The 26057-nt window shown below is 39.5% G+C and overlaps 3 protein-coding genes and 1 long non-coding RNA gene across 9 annotated transcripts; 1 reads left to right on the top strand and 3 right to left on the bottom strand.

Annotated features, from left to right (window-relative positions):
* Positions 1–29: 29 nt before the first annotated feature.
* Positions 30–15669, bottom strand: LOC122409346 (uncharacterized). The gene is made up of 2 exons (XR_006260661.1): positions 15286–15669; positions 30–229 (listed from the first exon to the last, which is right to left on the bottom strand). It is a non-coding gene; the product is annotated as an uncharacterized lncRNA (long non-coding RNA).
* Positions 201–20637, top strand: LOC122409341 (cilia- and flagella-associated protein 36). Of its 3 annotated transcripts, XR_006260659.1 has the most exons (8): positions 201–1105; positions 1217–1392; positions 1499–1689; positions 2198–2558; positions 2651–2896; positions 15395–15425; positions 15887–15944; positions 16083–16608. XR_006260659.1 is itself a non-coding variant. In XM_043416829.1 (7 exons), the coding sequence occupies exons 1-6, from the start codon at positions 997–999 to the stop codon at positions 15422–15424; spliced, it is 1113 nt and encodes a 370-aa protein (XP_043272764.1). In that variant the 5' UTR covers positions 201–996; the 3' UTR covers position 15425; positions 20285–20637. The 3 variants fall into 3 exon arrangements, 2 of the variants coding, with proteins under 2 accessions (XP_043272764.1, XP_043272765.1); XM_043416829.1 differs by lacking the exons at positions 15887–15944; positions 16083–16608 and adding an exon at positions 20285–20637; XM_043416830.1 differs by lacking the exons at positions 15395–15425; positions 15887–15944; positions 16083–16608 and having other exon boundaries at positions 2651–3097.
* Positions 3482–12671, bottom strand: flfl (serine/threonine-protein phosphatase 4 regulatory subunit 3 flfl). 2 transcript variants are annotated; one of them, XM_043416818.1, is made up of 6 exons: positions 12616–12671; positions 10278–11291; positions 8491–10089; positions 8249–8406; positions 7578–7971; positions 3482–7303 (listed from the first exon to the last, which is right to left on the bottom strand). In XM_043416818.1, the coding sequence occupies exons 2-6, from the start codon at positions 10473–10475 to the stop codon at positions 7217–7219; spliced, it is 2436 nt and encodes an 811-aa protein (XP_043272753.1). In that variant the 5' UTR covers positions 10476–11291; positions 12616–12671; the 3' UTR covers positions 3482–7216. The 2 variants fall into 2 exon arrangements, with proteins under 2 accessions (XP_043272753.1, XP_043272754.1); XM_043416819.1 differs by having other exon boundaries at positions 7596–7971; positions 12394–12639.
* Positions 16841–26057, bottom strand: LOC122409334 (uncharacterized protein PFB0765w). 3 transcript variants are annotated; one of them, XM_043416814.1, is made up of 13 exons: positions 25848–26057; positions 25532–25639; positions 23539–24435; positions 22852–23257; positions 22376–22782; positions 21845–22279; positions 21358–21531; positions 20625–20810; positions 20203–20457; positions 19564–19850; positions 19050–19155; positions 17549–18925; positions 16841–17461 (listed from the first exon to the last, which is right to left on the bottom strand). In XM_043416814.1, the coding sequence occupies exons 1-13, from the start codon at positions 26040–26042 to the stop codon at positions 17396–17398; spliced, it is 4899 nt and encodes a 1632-aa protein (XP_043272749.1). In that variant the 5' UTR covers positions 26043–26057; the 3' UTR covers positions 16841–17395. The 3 variants fall into 3 exon arrangements, with proteins under 3 accessions (XP_043272749.1, XP_043272751.1, XP_043272752.1); XM_043416816.1 differs by having other exon boundaries at positions 25835–25960; XM_043416817.1 differs by lacking the exons at positions 25532–25639; positions 25848–26057 and adding an exon at positions 24801–24957.

Genomic DNA, 26057 nt, shown 5'->3' with positions numbered 1-26057 from the left:
TAATATTCATATTAACTACTTTTAAAATCATATTAATTAACTACTTTTATTCATAAAAATTCAATACTTATAACAACAATAATAATAATATTTCTTTTTATTAGGGCTATTGTGCATCGCGCATGCGTTGATTATCCATCCCTCGATCACAACGCCGATCTGGCGGCCACAAAGTGAAATAATTGAGCACACGTTAAGAGAGCCACCCCCACTACCTTCGTTTCAAGACCTGTATGTAAGACCGTGCCCTCGCCACAACGGACTACGGTTCAAACTCTCATATAGTAATTGTGTCGCAGTATAGGCAGTATAGGGATGGTGCAGAGTCGATAGAGGGCAGGTCGAAAGTACTCGTGGCGCCTCTAATGTCATAAATTGTAAGCTTTTGGGGGTAGCAGCGGCGCGGTAGTCTACTTGCACACCATCCCTATATCATTATTATTTAAATACTCCCCGTTTCAGGTGATGAATTGAAAATTAAAAGGATGGAATAATTCTTTTTCATAATTGCAGATAATTCGATATTGAGTTCATGAGACGTTTTATTCATTCATACATTCGAATAAAAATCTGTATCTGTGAGGAATAAAAAAAGAATTTATTAATTACAATATAAATAAATTATATTTGCACAACCAAATAACAACATATATAAACGTAGACAAATAAACGGAGAGATAAAATGATCACAATAAGGGATTTTATTTTATACACAATTGTAAAAAAATCTATAAAACTGATGAGTGTGGAAGGTGTATGTATATTAGGTGTATATATCGTAGCAAGCTCGCGATTAGTATGTTTTGATTCAGGTATCGCTATGGTAACTATATATCCAGCAGATTCTGATCCACAGTATTTCTGAACTTTTGAGCTTGTAACACGGGGACGTTCCATATAATCCACTTTTTCGAAAAGTTGAGAAATTCGTAAAGCTTTTTTTTTCAATATTGACGTTTGATTAATGTGATTCAGATTAATAAATTAAAAAAAAAAATGACGAATCGTGAGGATAGCGCGTGGGTATTCGATTCGCTCGTAGGATTCTTGCAAGGGCCTATTTGGTCCGCACCTCTGCTTACCTTCATTGAAGAAAAATCACTCAGTAAGTGACTGTAATTTTTTTTTTTTTCTATTGACCACGTTTCCCCGAAATAACGACTTTTCACCGTCAACTTTATATAAATAATTTGGTGAGTAAATTTTTGTCGTACAGTTTTTGAAGCAGACACCGAAGACAGCAAAGAGTACCGCGAGGTCTACCAAGAGTATAAGAATTTGGTGGACCTTTTGCTCGGTTGTTATATGGAAGACATAGGCATTACGCCTGAGCAATTTGAGCACGCTTGCACCGTAAATAAAAACACGAAATTACCGATCCAGTTTCAGCAAGTAAGATACCAGCATATCGCAAATAATTCCAAGCACTTTTCAAGTTTTCAGCTATTCAACGAAATATATTCGATATAAAAAAAAAAAAAAAAAACATGATTTTCAGTGCCTATTTGAACAAATTTGGGCGGCGAATGAGTATGACATATTCAAACGAATGATGATACAAAAAAATCTGGAGCTTCAGTTACAAGCGCTGAATATGATTGAGCAAAAATATGGGTTGACTCCGGCATCGCTTATGTGCGACGGGGACGCTCTTCCCGACGACGAATTGGTCATGGAAGAGATTCTCCAGTAAGATTTTTCAATCGCAGGGCGGGCATTTTATTTTTTCGTTCGAGCATTTTTTTACATTTTTTCCAAAAAAGAAAAAAAATGAAATTTTTTTCAAAATTTTTAGAAAACAAAAAGAAACATTTCGAAAACAAAAGAGAGAGAGAGAGAGAGAAATTTGGAAAAAAGCTTCTTGTTCTGAGAAGCTTTTGCTTATTCTCAAGAGAAGTATAGTCAAGGTGCATTGGATTGAAACGATGGTAGAGGAAGGAAAAAAAATTCACAAATTTTTGAGGAGTAAACCCAATAGTCCCCTTAAAAAAAAAAAATTGTTATTTTCTTGAAAATTTCAAAAATTACGAAGTAAAAAAATGACGAAGCAGCTTCTCGATGTCGCGGACGGATTAATGAGTGATTTGCTCATTCATGAATAATGAGCAAAATCGGAGAGCGTTCAGGAGTTCACTCAAAGAGTAATTTTTTTTAAATTGATTAAACCATGCAATTATGTTTTGGCTACAAACATTAGGAAACAAATAATGGAGGAACGGGAAGAAAAGGAGCCCGGAGAAAATGATGCTCTAGCGTTTGAAGAAGAGCACGAAAGACTGGCCTCGAAATATCACAGCGAAAAAGTTTTATTGGAACAAGCTCTGAAGGCTTCGACGAGTTCATATCCGAGGACGTTCTCACCGGAAGCAAAACAACCGAATATGATGATAGAGGAGAGCACGGAGAACACGGAAATTGCTGAATCGTCGAAATCAAAAACTGAGGAAAATCGTGAATTCAATGAATTAACGCCCCTCGAACCTACAATCGTGGCTCCTAGTAAAAAACGACGTGTGAAAAATGTTGTAATTTCGGAAGGTTCTCCGGTTAAGTCGATGGTAATTGATTATTATTTTCCGAAATAATCTGTCTCGCGCGTATCGCATATAGCACATCCTGTTGAATGTGTCGATGAATTTGTTTGTTGTAGGACGAGAGCCCGGAAGACATGAAGAAACGAGAAGAATATCTGAAAGCGCGTCGTGACAAGCTTGTAGCGATGAAAAAAGAAGCGCGCAGTCAAAGACTCGAGATGACGAAAGCAAGGCCTGGTTCCGCAAAAATAGCGGCCGAAGCGAGTATTCGCGGTACCCAGAATTACGAAGCATCCCAAATACCGGAACCATCGATTATTCAAGTACGGAGAGCTCTGGCTGCGCGTTTAAAAGCCGAAGTCGTTGGTCCGTGAAATGCCAGCGGTAAAGAAAATACTTTTTTCCCTCGACGCCGCAAAATGTTCTTGTCAATCTCGTCCAAGTTCACAGATATTCTCTAGAATTAACACCTGTAAGGAATTTAGGAATCATTCCGTCTCGGTTCTATCCTAATAACAAAACATTTAATTTAAGAATAAATAAAATTGATGTCGTATGCCGTATAATGCAGATTATTTGTCAATCGATTTACCAGTATCATCAAAGGTTCAACGTCGCGGTTAAAAAATAATAAAAAGACCTGCTTCTTGTATTCTCAGTTCTCAGCAGACACGACAGTTTTCAAATTTTTCGACTTTTTCGAACCACCTCCATCCATCATTGCTTTGTCTTTCTTTTTTTTCCCCTATGCATTAGAGAAAATAATCTTAATCGATAATTCTTCATTGAATTCGTGATATTTTTCGGTCCGAGATGTAACCGCGAAAGCGCAACCGCTGTGTTTCCTGTTCAATTAACATCCTTTAACCTTAAGTAACATCGCGATTAAAGGTTACCGCATCTTCGCTCCATTTCTCTTTCATTTTCTCGTGTAGACAATGATCCAATTCATCTAAATTTGAATTTTATTTAATTAAATATTCTTCGCACTTCTACACCACACTTGTATTCGTATAACACTCATTCATATCACTCTGTGTATATATATATATACCTCTTTATTGCCGAAAAAAAAAACCATTATCCAAGAGCATGAAGATTTACAGCAAAGAATAAAAAAGAAAAATTATCGACAATTCATAACGATGATACTCGTTGCGCGAGCATGTTTTTTTTGTTTCCATTTTTATTTTTTTCCAAATAAAACTAAATAGCTAATCACACTGGCTGTCATTGTTCAATTCGAAAATAAATACCGAACGAGACACGATTTTAGTAACGAACGAGAGGAAAAGAAATAGAAAATTATTACGATTCGCTTATAAATACTCGATGCTCTTTCAATTTTGCTTACTTTTTGCGCACTCTTTTCCTTACAGAGCTCACCAATATTCACCTTTTCTTGTTTATATAAAAATTTGTGTTTGAATTTGTTCGGGGAAAAAATGTAAGCCTTACGGCGATTCATATATACATAAAATGTATATATGTATTAATTGAACGCTCGCAATACCAATTTTATTTGATATTTTACATCGCATTCATTATTTCCTCCATTCATTTAAATATTAATATCGATGTAACGGCTGTTAAATTTCGAGTGATCGCTTCGGTACCGATAAGGCGGGTGACGAAAAAAAAATAGGTTGAAACGCTTTAACGCGTAATACTCGATGCGTATAGTAACTTGATAAAAGTTGCCTTCGCGAAAAAACGCGTCGTCGAATTCAAAATGAGAACGGTAAATTTACCAACAATTTGTGTTTAATTGGTTGTATGCGAAATATGGTTGAGTTTCAATTTGGTTTGTTTTTTTTTTTTCAAACGGGTACGATCATTCGCAATAACGCCCGAAACACTTTGTACGATTATTATTATTATTTTATTGTTATTGTTATTATTATTATTATTAATAATATTAATATCATTACTACTATTATTCGTTTTTTTCTTCATAAAATTCACTTCTCTCGGCACGCGCACTTGTTTTCCTCCTCCCCCCCCCCCCCCCCCCCTCTCAATTTATCACTAGGACAAAATTCATACCGTTTGTTTTTGTTGTTGTTGTACGTTAGTGTCGTTAGAGCGTTTGTCGGTGAGGTTTTTGACGCTCGCGCGTGTGTGTTTGTAGGATTATTTTTTTTTTGTTCTCTCCCATTCCTAGACGACTCGTAAAGATTGTTGTAAAATACATGAGCCGGGCCTTGATGTTGGAAGCAGGATGAGCGTTATGCTTCAACGTGACAACTAATGAGCTAATTTAATGGATAATCTTTGTTACAATGTCTATGATCGCAACTCGAGCTCCGCGGGACTTTTTTTTCCGTATTGTATGCCGATTATTTTTTTTTCTTGTTGCGTACGCGTTATCGATCCTTTTTTTTTATTTTATTACATTTATATGTGCACAAATTCATTATTGACGTTCGAAAGTTCAATAATTTTGTTGTTCGGTTCTGCTGCTCCTGCCTATTTCCGTCACGGTTACAGCAAGCGCGAAGAAAACAAATATCTGTTGCATTCCGATGATCGAAAAGACCGTGAATTTTCGGATATTCTTAAGAGTAGAAATGCCATTACAAATCTGTACATTTTTATCTTACGATTATTTTCTTGGTTTCTTGTCTATCAACGATCTTTTCCCATTCAATATCTCTGTACCGGATGATTGATTATTCGTTGCAAAAAAAAAAAAAAAAAAAAAGAAAGAAAAGAAAAATTGAATGAAAAAAGGAAAGAAATCGTTGCAAAGAGCGAACGAAAAGTTTGCAGGAATTTCATATGATAATTCTTGGACGCGTAATTTCCGGAGAAGAACGCAGGGATCCTCGTAAGGCAGAATTAGAACGCGCATATGTCGGTCAGTGATGGTTCTTCAACTCGTTTCTTTATAATATCTTTTATTTGGCGCGAAAACCCAGTGGACGTTACACGAGTCGATGTACAAATATGAAAAATGTGTACACTGATTATTACAACATTCTGAATCTGCAATTGGACCGCTACGAACGATCGCTACGTTCGACTCCAAGAAAAAAAATTCTTCCTCCAGTCTATTTTAAATGAAGAAGACATTCGAAAATCGCGATGCTTGTCAATGTTATTTTTTTATACATAGAAATGTATATGATGTGTGTATATATATATATATATTTGATTTTATAACGTATTCGAAGGTTCATCCTTACTTTTGTGTGGGTTCTTGGAATTCTCTTATAGTCTTGCAGGTTCTGAGATGCCATGGGAACAACGAGAAGGAGCGATCAAAAGATGTCGCGGTGTCAATAAAAAAAAAAGAAAAGGCAAACGGAATAATGAAAATTATACCGTGGTCAAGATCAACGGGAGATCGGTTGGAAAGTGCCGTGATCTTGACACAGCCCTGTACGTCTGCAACTTCATGAAGCAGATATATAAACCTTTCTCAATACATCGAACATGCTTCCGAAAGGGTAACGATCGTACCGATTTCTCGATAATGTCTCGACTAGCCCGTGAATTCTTTTTTTTTGTTTTTGTTTTTCTCGTTACATTTGCCGTTTATATAAGTATATCTAAAAAGAAATGAAGAGCAAAAAAATTATGGTATACACTATTTAACGATATGAATATTTTATTCTCGCGCTGTGGAAGGACGCGATGTTTTGGTGGGTTATCGTGAATATATTTTTCGAGGCGGAGAATAATAAAAAATAAAAGAAACAAAAAATTTATGCAATCGCGCATGACGCATCGATTCCGAGCTGCAATTATTTTGTCCGAGACTAAAGCCCGCGCACGTTTTTTCATGCTCTCCTACCGTCCCCATTCCCCATATTTTTATTCATTATTTATATACTTATCTTGTTTTTTTTTTACGATTAGCTTTATTTCTTTCGTATTTAATTTTCATTAAAAATTTGCTTGGGTTTATCTCGTTTCGTGAGAGGGGCTTTTTTGTTTACGTTTCATTCGGCGTTGCGCGGGGCCTTCCAAACCATTCGAATAAACTACGGTTTTTCTTCAAATTTACTATCTCTTTACACAACGTACTTGTACAATAGCGTGTAAATTCCTTATTTACCTTATTAAGAAAATTCAAAGTTCCTTGTGTTTTTTATCTTTTCCGTTTTACAAACGCCATCATCGTCATCATCATCATCATCATCATCATCTACCGCCATCGTGATCGTTCTCGTTTGTTTCCACAATTTTCTCCTCATTCTCCAGACTTGTCCGTACCACGTTCCACCTTCTAACCTCCGTCGTTTGTTCTGTTCGTTTTCTTCTCTTACTGTACACCGTTTAGCACAGACACGCGTGCAAACATTCACTACACACTACGGCTATTCAATTTTCTTGCTCTTGTCCATTTCATTTTTATCTCTCTTCAATCAAAAAGCGGTCCCCAATTAAAAATCCAACCAATCGCAAATTGACCAAACAGTTTTTCTTCCGGGATTTTTTTTTCCAAATGATTCTACGTCGTTACTTCATTTTGCATCGAGTGTTCCGATTGGCGCGCTTCCGTTCGTATGTTTGTTTTATTTATTTATTTAGTCTCCTGTTTTTTCTCATCATTCCCGTTTATAACAACGGGATCAAAACAATGTTTGATCGACTCGGGGTGGTCTCATCGGGGGTGTAACTGTAACGGCGATCGATAAACGCAGCACACGTGCTGCTGTCCTGTGATTCGTCTACTATGACAGCCGTTGTCTCTTCGGTGAAGGACTCAGCTCCGAGTCGTCCTCCTCCTCGTCCGAGTCACCCTCGTAATCAACCAAACTCTGTAAATATCAAACCCAATAAACTCAAATTAATTCTCTCCTCTCTCTCTCTCTCTCTCTCTCTCTCTCTCTCTCTCTCTCTGACGAACTTTTTCCTGCATTAATAGATTCAACATATTATTTCGGAATCAAGATTATTTCGTAGCTTGGATCATTGTTTACGAATAAAAACCTAAAAATTTGACGTTTTTAGAAATTTCTTCGCGTCTTTTTTCTGTGAAAGATGTACAGAGCAGTGCAGAGCAAAATTGTTCATCAGTTGGGACGGTGATACCTTTTTGAAGAAAGTTACCGCTGCTTTTTCGAGAGGAGCGCCGTCCGTTGAACCGGCTATGATCCCCGTTGGGGATACTGACGTTTCATTAACCGTCGGCGCACTGTTGTTTATTTGCAACTGTTGGACCGATGAATTATTATTGGCAGTAGTATTGTTATTCAAAACGGTCTGTTGTTGGCCCTTCGTATCTGTAGGCATTGGATTTGGAGCTGGATTTGGTGCAGGTGGTTGTTTCTTAGCCGAGGCAGGGGGCACGAGATCAGCCGCGGCAGCCGGCACAACCGCCTCGCCTTCGTCGAAATCTTCCTCGTCGTTGAACCACATCTCTTCGTCCTCGTCGAGTTGCCTTTGATCTCGTCGATACCGACTGTTTCTCAATATCGAGGGTACACTGTCGAATAAATCATACAACAACACAAACAATAATCATCGGTGATCGCGAAATATTATATGGAGTAATTTCGGCAATCAAGCAAATTTACGAGGAAGGATCGACACTTGTTTTTCAGTTTTCCAGAAGATTTGGGAAAAAACAAAATGAAAAACAAAAAAAGTTAAAACGAAAATTTGAGAAAAAAGTGTCTTTCGTTGTGTGAAAATAGATGAATGCTTGGATGAATGGAATTTACGAGACTGATAAACGTATGTTGATCTCCGTGCAAACATACCTCTCCAAGCTCAGAGTCGCTCTATCGCGGTCCTTAAGTTTATCTTGATGCTGTTCGTACCTCAATTTGAGCGCCTTAAACGTTTGAACATAATCAATGGCCTCCAATTCTTTAGAGAAATTTTCCACGACGTGCGAACACAAAGATTTGATATCCTCCTGTGAAAGATGCAAATCAATTCGGATAGAATATTGCGCACATAAAACGAGACGGGGTAAGGACATAAGAGTAGAGAATCTTACCAATTTGATAAATTCAAACATTTCAAGGATGGCCGAATCGAGAAGATTGTATCGGCCGTTATTACGTACAAAAGCGTCGAAAACGGGTGCGAAAAGATTGCCCTTGATAATGTATCGGTTGTAAAATTCGTCCTTGAGCGCAATGATTTTACGCATAAACCTGAGTGCGCACAGTACGAGAAAGGTGTGTGTCGATTTCATGAGTATAAGTATTCTCCTAAGTAGATCCTTATTCAAAATGCAATTTTTAATTTGGTACATGTGATGCTCGACGCAGAATGACAAAAGTTCGAGTATGAGCCCAAGCAATTGTACGGTCCTGTAATCTTCGCGAGAAGGTTTGTCACCGACCGTGTTGGCGAGCAGAGGCTCGATAAGGGTAACAATGCTGTTTTTGTAAAAATAATTGAGAAAATCAGTTTTCTCAGATTTATTGACGGATGCGAGCATATTTTCCGGATCGAGGAGGAGTCTGAGTACACCGGCCAACTGTACGGCACCGCCTAATTCCGGATCTGTATCGCCGACCAGTTGTGCAACAACGACGTTTATCAACATTTGTTCCTGTTCCGTATTATTGATCTGCTGTAAGGTGTAATCTCTTACGACGCTCGGTGAATACTCGACGATATACGTGAGTATGTCTATACTTGCGGTTTTTGTTTGTGCATCGTTGATCGCCAGTGTTATTTCAAGAGCGGGTAATATCCCGAGTGCGGTTAGTGTACGATAAAAGGCTTCTTTTCCCTGTGGTTGCAGATTTTGTGAAAAATTACAAAACTCTTTGAGGAACAGTACCAATTCCCGTCTCTTACCGATCGAGGTCGACTCGTCGGTCAATTGACGGAACAACTCCGTAAGAAATCTCTCATCGTCCTGTATCAGGGTCACTATCTCGACTTTGTTGAAAAATATGAAGCTGCTCAGTGTACTAAGCATGTTATCCTCGAATACGCTCGGCGTCGGTAGAACAACGTCCTGTATGTACTGTACACGATAAGTCTGATGTATTTTCGCTAATAATTCAGCGTTTGTTATTGGTATTGCCTGTTTGAATCTCGCTAATTGACGTAGATATTCCCGATGTCTTTTTGGCTGCGGTAAGGATGGTTCGTATTCAAGGCATCCTACCACGTCGAATATCGTGTCGTCGCTGAACATTACCTCAAAAAGGGCATTTTTGTTTAGTAGGAAAATATTTTTGAATATGTCGTAGAGATGATGCAATCCCTCCGTATTCTCAAGATCCTCGCACGTGTGAAAGAGATTTAATAATTTCCGAATGTAGCCTTCTGTCTCGAGTGCCATTGCCAATTTTTCTTTTCTCATCGGCGATGACAAACAATTACCGATCAATTCGTTTATGTCGTCCAAACGACCCAACTCGCAAGGGGGCAATTCGATCGGCGGCGCCGAATCTGACATATCATCGAATCTCTCATCTTCCGACTCCTCCACTATATCCTGAGTTATTTCCACCGATGGATCTTTACCCTGTACTTGACAAATTTTCTCCCATATTTCGTCGCAGCCAGCTTTCTCTTGAAAACTCAACGCAAGATCAAAGTTGTCCCCTTCTGACCATACTATCAAGGTGTCCTGTGATTGAAAATAATTACAAAACGTTACAAAAATTCCTCAAATTGTTTCATCTTGCTACCCGCTATTTTCAAAATCCGATATACTTTCAATTTGTAAACCCGAACGATCGAACGAATATTATTCCACTCGAAAACTTTGTTGAAAAATTTCTCAAAATCTATGGATGAAAATAAATTCTTGTATACCTGTTGTTTTTGATACGCCGTGTCCGGCTGTATTTTACTTTCCAGCAAGAGCGAACCGTCGCTCTCGGCTCGGACGAGTAAGGAAATGCCTTTGAGTCGATCGACATATGATGAGGAAACATGTCCAGTGCCACGATCGTCCCACTGTCTGTCTGCGTTTAAAGCATAAAGCTTGACTCTTCTTCTGGTGTCTGTCATCTCGTCTCGGTTTGTTCAAATTATGTTTCGCTGCTTTCCCTTTTTCTTAAAATTCGTCCCGTAGCTGCTCGATGACTAAATTAGCATACCTCGCCGTTGGCTTCAAACTTCTATCTTCCAAATGAATTTTCAACTCAACCTTCTCGTATCATAATTTCATTTCAGACACCAATCGGCTCTTAGCCGGTAATTCAGGAACACAATCAGAGAGAAAAAATACAAAAACAAAAAAAAACCAAACCAATGGCAAAGGAAAATTACAAAAAAGTATGATCAAAGATAGAAATTGGCAGGGGCAAAGCGTTGGCCCGAACCCGAACGAAGGAAAATCTTTGAAGGGCTCTCAATGTGTATCAGAGTTGCGATTGAGACAGATTACAACTCAGACAATGAAGATGTAGCATGATTAAAAGAAGGTTTGTGCACCGGAGGCTATCGACTTCTTGATGAGGTTTTTTTTCGTCACTCGTTTCTCCGTCGCTTCCTCAATTCTTTCTCGAGCATTGTCGTTGCAAATTGTTATTGTATTTTTAGCGATACACAAACACAGAAAAGGAAAGCCGATACGATTCACAATTATCATTGATTTCCAAGTACTCCAACAATTACAAGCACAATCAACGAAAGTTTCTCACTTTTGTCTTTTTCTTCTATTCCGTTGCTCTTTTCCCTTAAAACTTTAATTCGCGGAAAAGTCAACTCACTGTACGTCTTCTAAATATTGCTCTTATTTCTTGCTCGTTCGGGTTAACTTCACATCAGCCAGTGATAAATACGTGGTTAAAACACTCTTGGAACGACGCTCGTGGCAAAATTCTGCAAAATGAGGAGGTAAAAAAAATTAGACTATTTCGTTGAGCCAACAATGTATAACGGTATTTATCACACTTTCTTACGCGACCGCACATTATTTTGATGCTATTATTATTATTATTTAACGCGTAGTGCGTTCTTACGAATATACACATAGATAGATATATATATATATATATATATATATATGCATGTAGATGTATAGAAATATGTCTACAAGTATGTGTATGTATATATATATATATTGATGTCCCTCGTTCGCTCTCTCTTTCTCTCTCCGCCCCCCCTTTTGTTCCTTCCACTCGTCACAGTCGTCATTCGGTGTGCATAAAAGCCGTAAGAAAAACTAGCAGGGGTTGCCACCTCCTCGCGTATTGTTTACGGCGAAACTTATATTTTCGCCGTCGTTGCATAAGCCTTATCGCTATACACGTTTTTTATTACTCTATACACGTTCAATGAATTTCAAGCGTAATGATTCTGAAAAATCATAATAATCCACGCGAGAAGAATGTTCTTTACAGATTCCAACCCCGTTTTTTTGCCTTTTTTTAGGTCTTTACCACACACGCGTGTTATTACTCTCTCTCGACACACACACATACAAACTACACGCGCGCGCGCGCCAATCATTGAATAAACGTGCTAAGATACGTGCGTGCTTCAGAGCACGCACGTATATCTACGGTAATCCATGCACACACGTATCAAAGGTACGCAAGGAAAATGCGTATTTTCCCCTGAAGAAGCAAAGATTCTTTCGCGTTCGAACGATTTTTTGGTGAAGCAAGCACGTACCGTACGTGTATCAAAAATGGGAAAAAGATCCCCTCCCAGTTCGATCACACTAAATCCTCGAGCGAGAAAGAAAAATCTCTTTACACGCTTACCGCTATTTTTTTTGCGTATATCTGTTTTGTGTGCGTGTTCCTGCATGAGGGTACAGGGGAGAATCGCAAAGAGAGAGAGAGAGAGAGAGAGCGAGAATGAGTTCGGTGTTAGCATCCACAAAACAGCACAAGAAAACGTTTACACACATGTGTGTGTGTGTATGTGTTCGTGTGTTCGTGTGTGTGTGCGCGCGCGCGTGTGTATTGGTATATACATATATATTTCTCTTCTTTCTTTTTTCTTCTTTCTGTACACGGGAAATTGTGACTCCTCGTTTGCGATTTCGCAAATGTCCGGAGTGTACGCGGCACGCCTTGTCGTATGTATCGGGTATATTACTTTTATTGATTCACTGTGTTACATCTCAATAACTATCACTGACAAACTCATCATTCTTAATTTTCTATTACTCCGTTACGTGGATCGCGATATTTACGCTAAAAATTGACGTAGACCACCGACCAGCCACAACACTACACTCCGCCATGTTAGATCACAACAACGCTCTACGGGGTTCGAACCCACTCGAACCACGGACTCGAGCGCCAACTTTGAATAATCAATTTCTTTTTTCTTATCGCGTATAAAAATACTTTAGTATTTCGTCAGTTCCAAATTTTATGCCATTTTCTCAATATTTTCTCCTCGATGAACTCTTTTATATTTTTCCTTACCATATATAATCATAAAATGTTACTCAATGTTTTAGAAACGATATATCTTCTTAAAATTGCTTTATCGATCGAAATCATTATCTGTGGCAAAATACTCGCGTTCAACGATTCAACGAAATACAAGTTCTGCTGGCGGCGAAGCCAACACGTTCATGTAATTATGTATCTTTGGACCGATCAATAGATGCAGCGCGACTAAGCTCTCTTTCACTCTTTTTATTTATATAGTAACGGCGTATGCAAGTATCGTCGTCGTGGTTCTAGATTTTCTTTAAAATAAGTATTAGTGTGAAACAGTATTCTTTGTGATTATACTTTAATAGTACATTCATTATATTTTCTCTCGAAAATCCAGTGCTCGCTCTTGTATTATTTTATCCAAGCAATAATCGTTTTTAAATCGCTTAATTGTGTAGAAATCAATAAAAATCTAATGCATGTATATTTGAAACACATACGCGACGCCGAATTTCTGATTCAAAACATTTTTTAATATATATACAGTTGAAAGATAAAACTATACGTAGGTATAATCGGTCATAAATTGGTTCATAAACATTTTTTGGAGGGTAACCAGCAAAATATAAAATTGGTCCTGAAGAGAAATATATTATCATCGTCGTTGTGAATCATATGGTTCCGACTACGTCGTGTGTATGTGCTGTCAATATTTACTATGAAATGCACAGAAATAACATACACCCACACGTGCGCGCTCACACTACGCGCGTGTTTTAGCGTTTAGATAATTTTTTTTTCTCTTTGGATGCTTTGGATTCAACATATATCCAAATAATAAATTTTACTATGAGTCTAGTTTTTTTTTTCCACATATTGGTATGAATCGGACGAACCACCACCACCACCACCCATCACCGCCACGACCGCCATCCACCACACCACACAAGAGTCGCTCGCTCTCTTCTCTTCTCATATCGTCGCCAAGCCCTGTGATGAATGCATAATTCGTCACCAGAGTGCGCTAATTTCTACGCAAGGAACCGCGAAGTTGCGAATTCCGTTTGATAATTTAATCGTTCGAATTAATTCGAATATTAGTAAAATAAGAGGCACGTGACAGACTTGGCTGACCATTGCATAAAGTAAAATGTATATCGAAATAAGACTTTCTTTGATTTCTTATATAAATAATTATAATATTCTAATACGATACAGAACGTATCCATCATCGTCACACTTATGTTAAATTGTGTGTCATTGTCATCATGCATTTTATTGTGAAGCGAGCTCGTGAAAGCGAGGCGTGGGTCGTGCGAGCGTCATAGTTAAAGGTCTACAAGTCAATGCTTTTACCCGGCCAGATAAACTACTTAAAAGTTGGAACAACCCGTCCTGGGAGTTGAGGGATTCGAGTTGAGCTAAATAGAATTAGAGAGAAGAATAAATTTTTGTCTTGAGTTTCAATTCATCCTCATCAATCGAACTCACCCAAAATCAAATCATTCGAAATAGTTACAATAATTTCCGCTCGGAGCGTTACATCGCCGTCTCAGATGCGCCTCTCCACATAAAACTATCCATAACCATAACCAAAGGGCCGCGTTCAAAAAAGTGAATCGTGGTGGGCTCGTGGGTTAGCACCACTGGCAGACCGTGGCACTGACCCACGGTCTTACATACAGGTCTTGAAACGTAGCCAGTTTTCTATAGGACGGCGTGGTTCTCTTATTGTCCGCGTATTAAATGTTTGATATGGTCATGGCGTGGCGCTGCAATCTAGGGATGTACGTAGGTAGGGATGAAAACGTACAACCTATTTTTAAACAATTATCTAACCTAAAATCACTAAAAGCAGCGAGTGCGTTATATGGTCATACCAGTACGACAAATAAATTCCCTACTTTTATATTATATTGAATTTCTATAATTCTTAGTGCTTATCGTGAGACGTTTGAAGTGAAAAAAAACGAAAATGGTTAAACCATGTGCGGTCCCGCGGTGGAGATTTTATCGTATATACGCGATTGTTTATTACATTCCTTTGCGTATGAGGCAAAATGTTCTTCAAGAGAACAGAAAGTTACAACCAAAATTTGTAGTAAAAAAAATGTCCAAATTGGTGAACCAATAAAAATAACGCCGTATTTCTTCAAACTACATACGTTTATTTCATTTATAATCTCCGTAAATACTCTTGCCTCTAATCTCCATATACGTATCATTCATAATAATGAAATCATAATAATATTCATATTAACTACTTTTAAAATCATATTAATTAACTACTTTTATTCATAAAAATTCAATACTTATAACAACAATAATAATAATATTTCTTTTTATTAGGGCTATTGTGCATCGCGCATGCGTTGATTATCCATCCCTCGATCACAACGCCGATCTGGCGGCCACAAAGTGAAATAATTGAGCACACGTTAAGAGAGCCACCCCCACTACCTTCGTTTCAAGACCTGTATGTAAGACCGTGCACTGGCCTTTCGAACATAGCCCCTTGAGCGCCTTGAGTGGATGAGCGAGAAGCTGCTGCTGATTCGAAAGCGCCTCTTCCATCAACTAAAGGGAAGAGAGTCATACTTCCTCGTGTTATAAGGTAAGGTGAAGATTGCGTTCTGTGTACTTGAGACCAATATTCGACTGTGAAGAAAAGTTGAGAATCTCCCTGTCGCCTGCCAGTTGCTAACTGCCAGTAGCAACAATAAAAAATAAGAATTGTTGTTTTATTCCGCTAACTATACAGAACTCAGTTGCTAAATCTTTTTACCGACAAAACGACCGTTGCGACATCTCTGCTTACTGTCCGGAAATAGGGACCGTGCGCAGCGTCTACAGCGTCACTACCGCGGCCAATTCCAAAACTTCCTAGGTCCGATTTAAAGCAGCAGACGCATATGGGATTTATTACTTTTCGCATTATTTAACAAAATAAAATTATTATTTTTTATCATGTTCTCGATCGAGAAAATATTGTTGCATTCGAGATTCGAGAGTACTCTAATGTACAATTTCAACGCCGAGACGTTGAAGTATCAGTAAAATTTTATTATTTCCCAGAGGGCACAGTCCATTATTCTCCATGGAAAAGTGAGAAGCGGACCAAATGGATCAAAAGGTTATTAAACACTGTCAATTCATCCACTAAACTTTCCTTTTACGTCATTTTGATTTTGAATGCGATCATTGTTGATCGGACAAAAATTAAATCGTATTTGATTACTTTAATCATTATTTTTTTCCGAAAAATTTACAGTCAAAAAATATCATCAGAAAAATTGCCCATTCAGACACGAGAGAGCGCGCTCATCGACGGTAGTGCTGCTCTCTATAGCTATAGCTCACGCACGGTCCCTGGTCCCTGTCGGCGGGCCCGGTTTGACATGTTTGACACCTTACCGAAATCTCGAACAGGAAATCTGACTCGAGTGGGAGTAGCGACGACCCATGCAAATCGCAATAATAATGTTCGAATAAGCTGTGCTATAAACTCTTGATATACCGAACCCCTGTGTCTCCTGTGTACTGGCAAAGTGAGATTATAAGTGAGTTTAAATATGTGATAAATGAGAACTTTTTCCAAAATAATGAAATTTCCACTTGAAATTGTCTTTCTGATGCTAATTATCACTGAACAGTGCTGGAGAATATATTCCATTTTAATAAACGCCAGCCGGTTTATTATCGAAGAGAAACGGAACAGTTTGAATTACTAGATCATATTTATATAAAATATGTAAAGATATAAAATAAAAGGAACTGCAAAAAGTTTGCAGCGACGAGTCTGTTCTCGACGGTGATTATCTTACTCGTCATTATCACGTTTCCATTTGTCCCTTTTTTGTTTTTACAAACTTTCCTCCCGCCACCCCCTACTTTGATACATTTTTCGAGATCCTCGAGCCCGGCTCATTAAATACTAGAATGCTGCTATTAAAATGCAAAATTGATATATATATATATATATATAGTCGTGAAGTCATGATGATATAATCCATATTATCGACACAATCATTTGGAGGGAAATGTATTTTTATTAACCGTCGTTACGACGATGTTATAAATTTTTGCCTGTCGGTTTTGGCACTTACATGTTTATTATTAATGAAAAGCTCCTTTATCGATTCGCGATGAAACAACACTCTGATATTAAAGAGAAACGTGTCTTTGCGAATACAAACGACACAATTATTTTTATAGTTCCAGCAGTAACCGTATATATCAATGTGAAACGCAGATTTTTTAGACTCTTCATTAGAATCTGAATATTCTGTAGTTCGGTTAATACCTCAAACGACTCTTGCCGCAAACTTTCTGCTCTTCGTTTTTCCAACACTCTTTTTCATGCAAGTAAAATACATTTGTTCTCAAAAAAGGTGCTTTTGGGCGATGAACGAAGCGCAGCTGTTCGTCTATCCCACGCACGAATAATATATCGAGCCCTCGCGATCGCATTCGAAGCTTGCTTTCCCGTTGAAATTAAGTTTCATGAGTTCGTTCAAAATTCGTTTATATTTTCCATCAATCGCCCGACCTTTCGGTTCTCACAAATAACATGAAAATTCATTCTCAAGGAGAATCCGGCGGGGGTTTTTCGTCCGTGCTACTCTTTATCCTAGTTTCATCCTCTGGTTCCTGCAATAAAAAAGAGCATCTCTCATAATAATGAATATACCATGACGAGAATTATATTTTCATTGATTTTGGATGGAAATGAAATACCTGTTGAGCTTGTCTCATTTGTAAAGGTATTCTGAGAGTAGGCAGCACATCTGGCATCGGAGGTGGAACCGGAGCTTCCCCGTAGACTTCATGAAGTTCTTCGAGCCTGTTGCACAGGGCGGAACCCCTTCTATTGGTGGCATTCATTTTTTTCATTAACCAATCGGCCTGTTCTTCGAGTCGTTTGAGGCGGGCGGCTCTGGCAGCGAGAACCTGTTCGTGGCTTCTAGGAGGATCTTTGGAAGGTGATTCGGCGGTTGTAATTATTTCATTTTTACAAGTCGATGGGCAGTCGGCCACAACGACTGCCGGTAATTCATTTTCCGTTATTTTTCCGTTCGTTCCTGCTTCGGGATTGCTCGAACAGCTGGCCAAGTAATTCTCGACTCGAACGTTTTCTTTAGTTTGTTCATTATTATCGACCAGCGATGAGATCGTAATGGTCGGATCGCAAATTGTCTCAACTCGTTCGTTCGTCAACGAATCGATTCGGCAACCACCAACGACCGGCACTCGATTCAAAGATGATTCCTCTTGTTTCGCACCGATCGCCTCTTCACAATTCTTCGAACAAGCATCAACGCGATTCCCCATATTATGACAAACTTCTTCCTCGATATTGCGATCAATGAATCCTTCGTCAGCTTTTTCAGGATTCTTCATTTCCGAAAGGACTGCCCTTTCTCCGAAAAGTGGTGCCAGTGCTGACTGAGCCGTTGACGGGCCAACGATCAAAGGATCGCTGAACTGTACACTTTTGGCCGAAGCAGCAGGGCCCGACGCGGAGGTTGGAAAAGGTCCGATCGAGAAGATGGAATAAGCGCAAATCGATGGTTCATCCTTTGACACATTCGTTGTTGTATCGATATCCGCCGAAAGTTTCGATGATTCGTTCGAGTCCGTAGCTTGATTGTTATTTATAATTAATACCGATCTTCCCTCGTGTTTATCGTCGCCGTTGTATTTGCTATTACATTGTTTTTCTGACTGTTTCGATTGGACCGTCGGTCGGCTCGATGAAACGATCCCGCCGCCGTCATCTTCGTTCTCCGACGAGGACATTGATACGCGAGACGAATGGTCGCTGCTTCGGTCTACGATTATCAGATTCTGTATTACGTTTGTCAGTGCCTCATCTAATTTATTTATCATTGGCTCGGCCGTTCCTTCGTCCCCCAAATTCTCCGAGGTGTCTTTTCGCGCTACTTCCGCTGACTCTTCGTTCCCCAATTTGTCGGTTGAATAATTTTCGCTGGTACTCGCAATCGATACGTCTTCCGTCGATACGTTCGTTTCCGGGGTCGTTTTTGTTTCCGATAATTCCGTGTCCGTCGGTTGTTCCGATTCTGTGTCCGGACTCGGCGCACGCGGATTCTCCTGCAATCGCAACTCAATCTCAGTTCTAACGATCCGACTCTTTTTTTCTTTTTTTTTCGTCCGTCGCGTGGCTCTATTTATAAAAAATAACTCTCGCGTTAGGATGTTAAGTCATTCGACGAACCTTTCTTGCTCGTCTACGCGGTCCGATTCTGACCCTTTCACCCAGAGTCTCATCTTCATCCTCGTCGGAATCATCTCCTCTTTCATCGCTGAAACCGCTCTCGGCACTGAAGTTCAACAAATCACGTTAATACGGGCGCGCACACGCACCGAGTGCGGATTATAAAAGATCATTCGAGATCCCCCGAGCATTCATTGTTTTCATTTATCCACAATTTTTTTTCAATCAAATTTACGAATCGATCCAACGAGAAACGACTGTTGAAACGAATTTGTCAAATTTTAATCTCAAATCTTTGAAGCGAATTTATCGAAAAAGCCTGCACTTCCGTTCCAACATTCGCAAAGGAATAACCGAACCTTTTTTTTTTGTTTTTTTTTTTTTTTTTTGAGCCGTGATAACGAACTGCAGAAATCTGATTTGGGTATTCCTTCCGTTGCGTTGGGGAGGAATTTGATGAAAAAAATTTCACGAAAATTATAAATGCTCGAAAGGGGGGGTTGCGGGTGAGCACCTATTGTTGAAGGAATCTTGAGCAACGAGAGATTTTCTTGCTGCGAATTCCCGTCTCAAACTTCTCCATTCCATTTCCGTATTGGTATTTTTTTGCCTGGCCGATTCCCACTTTTCTCGACAATATTCGAGTTCCTGCTTCAATTCTTGCAACATCTTCCTCTTCTGTTGCAACTCGTATCGCAATATTTTCTCATGAGTGTGCAATTGTTGATGTTGGGCCTGCATACGACCAACGATGTTCCAAGTTTTGTTAAGCTCCGACGAAACGGTCGACAATCTTTTTTCCTGCAAAACGTCAACAATGCAAAACGTTTGCCTATGTTTTTCAAAAACGAAGAAAATTATTGCTCTAATATCATCGTCGGATCATCCACAACTTATTGAAAGATTATTCGATGTATTTGAACTTTTTTTGGTTTTTATATGAACTCTTCCGGCTTTTTTGGCCTCGCATTACCATGCACTCGCTCCACTATTCCTCCTCCTGTTTCTGCTATTTAAAAAAATATTTTTCTTCCTACACAAGGATCGTTTTATTGATTTTTCATACCATCAATATTCATCTTATTTATAAACTTATTAATTTATCAGGTACGCGCAATAACGAGTTGATCGAATTTGAATGAAAAAATGTTACCTGCTCCCCGAGTTTGCTCTCCAAATGTGTATTCAGTGTTTTCATTCGATTCATCTCTTTCTCCAAATGCTTCTTTTCCAAGATCAATTCCTTCAAACGGATGTAAGTCTTACTGACCGATATTACGAGTCTCGGGCCTGATGGGGTGTCCACCGATTTGTAACAACTGTTTGGATCCGTGGACAAAGATGCAGGAGTTACGGGTGTCGATTCGGCAGCATGGCAGCTCAGCAATTCCAACAGGACGCGCCAGACCTGCGACATTGAAAATATATATTAAATTAAAGACCGAATGAAAGGATAAAAAATTCATCATAAGTCAAATGTGTTTGTGCGGGGGAGGGTGGATCGGCCGTTCGGATTACAAATAACTCGAACGATCGTTATCATAGTATAGATAATTAAAGAAAAAACGTGAAAACCTTTGGCAAATTATGAGCAATGTTTTCCTCTTGACGATCCTCCTCTTTCTTTTCGTTATCTCCTTCCTCGGACTTGCCAGCCCCGCGTCCTTCCACTTGCTCAACAATGTCTAACAAAAGTTTTGGTAATGCCGCAGCTTCGGTGCCTTCCTCGCGGGCCATATCACTGATTAAATCGTGATTCTCCTGCATCGCGATGAAAAATGGAAGTAACGATTCAATTTTACTTGCTAATTGTTTCTCGCTAAAACACCCGGCCGTTCTCCGGGTATAAAAAAAGATTGTCTTATATTTATCATGGCCGGGAGTGGATTGCGAACTTGGGGGGGGGGGGGGGGGAAGAAAATTTTTTTTGATAATTTATCGAAATTTGACAATCGAATTTCAAACTGAAATTTTGCACACATTTTCCTTTTGATATAATAAAACTTTGTTTCAAAGGGTTCTCAATGCATGTTGCATATTTTACGAGATATCGAATTTTAAATATCGTCGCTTTTCAAAATATGATGAGATATGACATTTCATATCTCTGTGACTACGTTTTGATTTTGTAAACGTAGTCTACAAAATCTGCCCTTTGATCTTGGAGAATATTTAACCACGCTAAAAATCCTTCGAAGGGCTCCAAATTCGGATATCAGCTTTCGAAAGTACACCCAAGATTGTAAACAATGATATATATATTTGGATATTAAATATTAATTGAATTATGATCCCTACGATTTTTTACCTGTAACAATCGGGTCAATCGATCAAGATCCATGTCCGCTGAGGAGGCACCGAGCAGCATTTGAGTGAAAAGCCCGTTAATCACGGACATTTGATTTTGAAGATCGCGACAGTCGGCTTTGGTCAGACCGAGTTGAGATTCGAGATTGGAAATTTCGGTATCTTGGGAGTCGATCTATCGGAAAACCAGTGTCAGTTCCATCGAGATATCTTACTTAACTATAATATAGGGCCGTAACCAAACGGAAATAGCCAACGCGCCTCTCGCTTATTAGCTATATACTTTTTCGTCTCGTCATTTACGATGTTACCAAATATTCGCACACGCGTAGCACGTTTTACTGTGAAAATGGCTTAATTCACGAGCGGCTGGGCCCTTTTGTAATCCGATTAGGATTATATTGTACTCATTAACTTATTCAATGTCCTATTACTGCGTGTAGCAACGGCACGCGTATGCAATTTCTATTTCCGACTATACAAAATACCTTTTCTTCGGCTTTTTTCAAGTCTTCCTCGAGGCCGCGATTCTCTTTCCAAGAAATTTTGAGCTTCTCTTTAACATCCTTCAATTCCTTGGTAGCCGTTTCTCTCAAATCAACGAGTATCCTTAAACGATCGTCGTAAAGACTTTTCAATCTTGTAATGTCTTCGATCTGACGATCGTGCTCGGTTCTGACGTAATCGTTTATGTCAACACGAAATCTCGGATCACCGAGACGAGTTAATATTTGAGCAAGAAGATTTTTCAATTTGTTAGTTTGGCGTTCTCGCAATCCCGATGATTCGCGACTCATTTTGGCTATTTCTTTCAGACTGGCGATACGATTTTGATGGTCCTCCGTTTCACACTCGAGATGATAACGAAGATCATCAATTTTTTCAGTCTGCAGTCTTATGCTGGTTTTAAGCTCGTCCGAGACCTGAAATATTCATATTTTTAAATCATCCGGATCTTCTGGATCGCGATTAAAATTGTTCGCGTATTGGAGAATTAAGGTAAAACTATTATATTTTACCTTAAGAATGTCGGTGAGGGCCTTCGCATCTGCTTCGTTGTTGTCGAGTTTCGGATCTGCTTTCATTATCTTCCGCCAATCATTCGTATCGCGCAAATCCTCCTTTGATCCAGTTGGAACATCTTCATCGATCGCTTCGTGCTTAGTCGCGACTTTCCTCGATTGGCCCGATTTGAGAAGATCGAGAACTCGCGATGTCTCCGAATGTGCTTCCTTCTCAGCATCGAGTTCTCGTCTCAACCGATCCATTTCCGAAGAGACTGCTGCTATCGCGCGTTGTCTTGCCTCTCTCTTCAAGCTCAATTCTTTTCTAAATTCTTCCATGTTGCTTGTACGAGCCACCCTCATTTCTGGATCCGAAATCGTCTCCTCCTCCTCCTCCTCCTCCTCCTCCTCCGGACTCGATTCTATTTTTCACTCCAATTTTATTCAAACATATTCCAGGAATGTTGTAAAAAAAAGGGTATTCGCCTTACCATTTTCCGTGACCGTTGCTGCTCCCCCCCCTCTTCTCGTCTCTTGGCTGTCTTCACTGTTCTCGATAAGGTCCTTCAGTCTTTGAATTTCCACGAGCGCTTCTTCCAACGCTCTCGCATTTTCGTCCTTCCGACTCGTTGTTTCATCCGACAACGTTTCTTTCAGTCTCGAGCTCTCTTCATTCTCGATCTTCCGGCTTCTCTCCGCACTCAACTTGGCCAATTCTTTCTCAAGATCGGCTATTCTCAAATTCGCTGTGTCTCTCTCGAATTTGCACATTTTCAACTCTTTCGATACTTTCGTTTTTTCCAATATTCCACTTTCGTACTCCATAATTAGAGCGTCGAATCGTTTTTTTAGTCCAATCATATTGGATTCGAGTTTCTCCGATTGCGATCTAGAATTCTAAAGTAACCAAATTTATATTTATGATCAATGTCGCATTTGAAAATAGCGACGTTCAGCATCAATTGTCGAATGTCGCAGGTATATGCATAATAATAATAAAAAAAATTTTTTAAACTGTGACGATAAATTAATGGAATTTGTTGAAATTGTACTCATTTTCGTATACCCGAAGATGATCGAATTAACTGTTATTGAAATTCATTGACGATGGCGATTTCTCATTGATGAAAAAAAAAATAAATAAATAAATAAACGATCGATAGAAAAAAAAGACTTACTTCGCAATTACTTGTCAATGATGCGACCAAAAAATTTCGATTCTCAAGATCAGCCATGAGCTTTTCATTTTTCGAGCGATAATGAAGCTTTTCGCTCCTCTGTTTCTCGACCTCTTGCAACAATTCAGCGAAATCCTTTCCACATTTTGTATCAACGACTTCGTATTTTTTTTTCTGATCGGTGTTTTTGGAGTCTGATTCATCAAAGCCGGCGGGCCGAGTCTCGTTCAGCGATCGTTTTGATCTTGTATTTATTTCATTGGCTTCAATTTCGCGTATCGAATTGACGCAGGATATCGTAAGTTCGTTCTCCAGCATTTCAATTCTGTCAACAGCTTTTTTGTACTCGAGACTCAAATCATTATTAACGTTTGATTTTGAGGATTTTTCATCGTTCGTTAAACCGCTGGATAAACGATAATGAGGCTCGTCCTGCTCGAAGCGGTCGTCGGCTGATCTATCGTCGAGATCCGTCGCGCTTTGAACGCCGATATCTCTCGTTGAAAATGATTTATTCGGTGTTTCATTTAGAAGTGGATATCGAAAATGTTTACAACGGAAATTAGCCTCCCGGATAATCCGAGCGGCAAATTCCGAATTTCCTACGCGTTCGCACACTTTTTCTCTCTCATTTTCGTATTCGCTCGACGAACTCGTTATTCTCGCAGTTGTGCTCTCACGATCGCGCTCTTTTCGCAATTCGCGCTCGCGATTCAATTCCAAATAGAGCGATTCCAACTGGCCCAAAAGGGTCGCGTGGGCCGAAGCTAGTTGTTGATTTGCAGTTGCGAGATGCGATACCGTACGCGACAATTCGATCGCTTCTTGATGCATCGACGGCATCCCGCCGCTCTCCCAACTCGATTGCCAGCCCGTCATTTCTCCAGCATACGTTAACTGCAATTATACATACACCGCTTGCATTTTTTTAAACTTTTAGATCCGCCGTTGCGATCACCTCCCAAAAATATAATTACTATGCCCGAATTATACGAATAAAATGCTTTATTAATTTTCAGGGATATGCGCGCTGCCTGCATCGTTACGATGCATTCGATCGCGTGTTCCTGCTCCAGCGGGTTATGCGTCAAATGGACCAAATCAAAAATTGGTCAACAATCGTACGAAAAAAAAAATGTAACTTATATATATATACGATATACGAGGGAGTCGCAACGAAAATCGAATCTGTCAGTTTGAAACATCAACCGAGTTTTAGCAATATCACATTATTACATATTAAAAATCAAGTAACTCGTTACCGGTTTGAGAGGTAAAAAATCAGGCAGGATTGCTTTTTAGAATTTTCCCGCGAACAGATTTGGAACAAAGAGTCGGGCGTAGAGAGAGGAGAGAGAAAAAGCGTTCTTATAACTTCGCGTTACCGTCGACAACTGCGTACTGAAATGAGAGAAAAGCTCGCGGTAGCGGGCAACCCACCGAAAAACGCTCTGGTTCGAAAGACAAAACGGTCGCGCGTCGCCTCGGTCATTCTCAATGCTCTCTCGCGCTCTTTTTCTTTTTACCTCCTTTTCCCGGCTCGCCGAGAATTGCACGTGATTAAAAGCAAATGCTTAAAAACACAGGTTCGGATATACTTATGAATTGTGAAGATGAATTTTCGTAGCTCTGACTCACAGTATTGTCCGCGTAGAACGAGATAGTTGAGCGAAATGAAAAAACTTATATTTATTTATTTAGTTCTGGGTAAGCGCCAACCAATCGGAAGAAAAAACTTGTCATTCGGTGGTGCTGCTCGCCATCGCACACGACCGTATACTTTTAAATATCGCGATATACTATATATATAATAAACGCGCTTTGAGCAAACACTTTTTGACTAATGATAAGAAATCGCGATTGGAAAAATAAGGATATACCCGGAAACGAGGCGGAGGCGAGGGCGATTTTGATTTTGATTTTGAAAATTAGTATGGTGTGAGCGACGGTTTTAACGTTCGTCGACAACTCGCGGAGGTTCTGCGCGGCTTACCAAGGTCTCTTGCTGTGGACGTAAACCAGACAGGCTCTCTCCCGAGGCTCGTCGATGATGCCGCCAGCACCATTCTTCGTTTTTCGTATTAGCCGAGCATCTTGAACGCTATTCGCATTATCATTCAACAGAATAATAATTATAGTCTCGTCGCAATAATCGCATTCGATGATACGCTATATATGAATTAAAATGAATGCCTAAATTCCGCGTCAATAATTTCCATCGTCTTCATTAGTATTCCCCCCTTGCATTAATTATTTCAATCAAATTTTAAAATGAGAAGCCTTTTTTTCCGCCTACATTTTGAACGAACCTGGAATCCATCAGCATTTGCCAAAGTAATCGTACCCGTTCCACCGCTGGCTCTCCGATCGTCCTGAGAATCACACGAACTAGCAGAAATCCTCGATATCTCGGGGGTTCGTCGATTGCCGGTATAAAACGGTGGTGGTAACGGCGGTGGTTCCTCACACTTTAAATTGTTTCCCAAACTACCTCCGGCTCCCATTTTTAATTTGCACCT

Source organism: Venturia canescens, chromosome 4, assembly GCF_019457755.1.
Source record: "Venturia canescens isolate UGA chromosome 4, ASM1945775v1, whole genome shotgun sequence".
In the NCBI taxonomy this organism is placed as follows: Eukaryota; Metazoa; Arthropoda; class Insecta; order Hymenoptera; family Ichneumonidae; genus Venturia; species Venturia canescens.
Note: the sequence above shows the minus strand (reverse complement) of the source record. Positions and strands in the feature narration are given on the sequence as shown.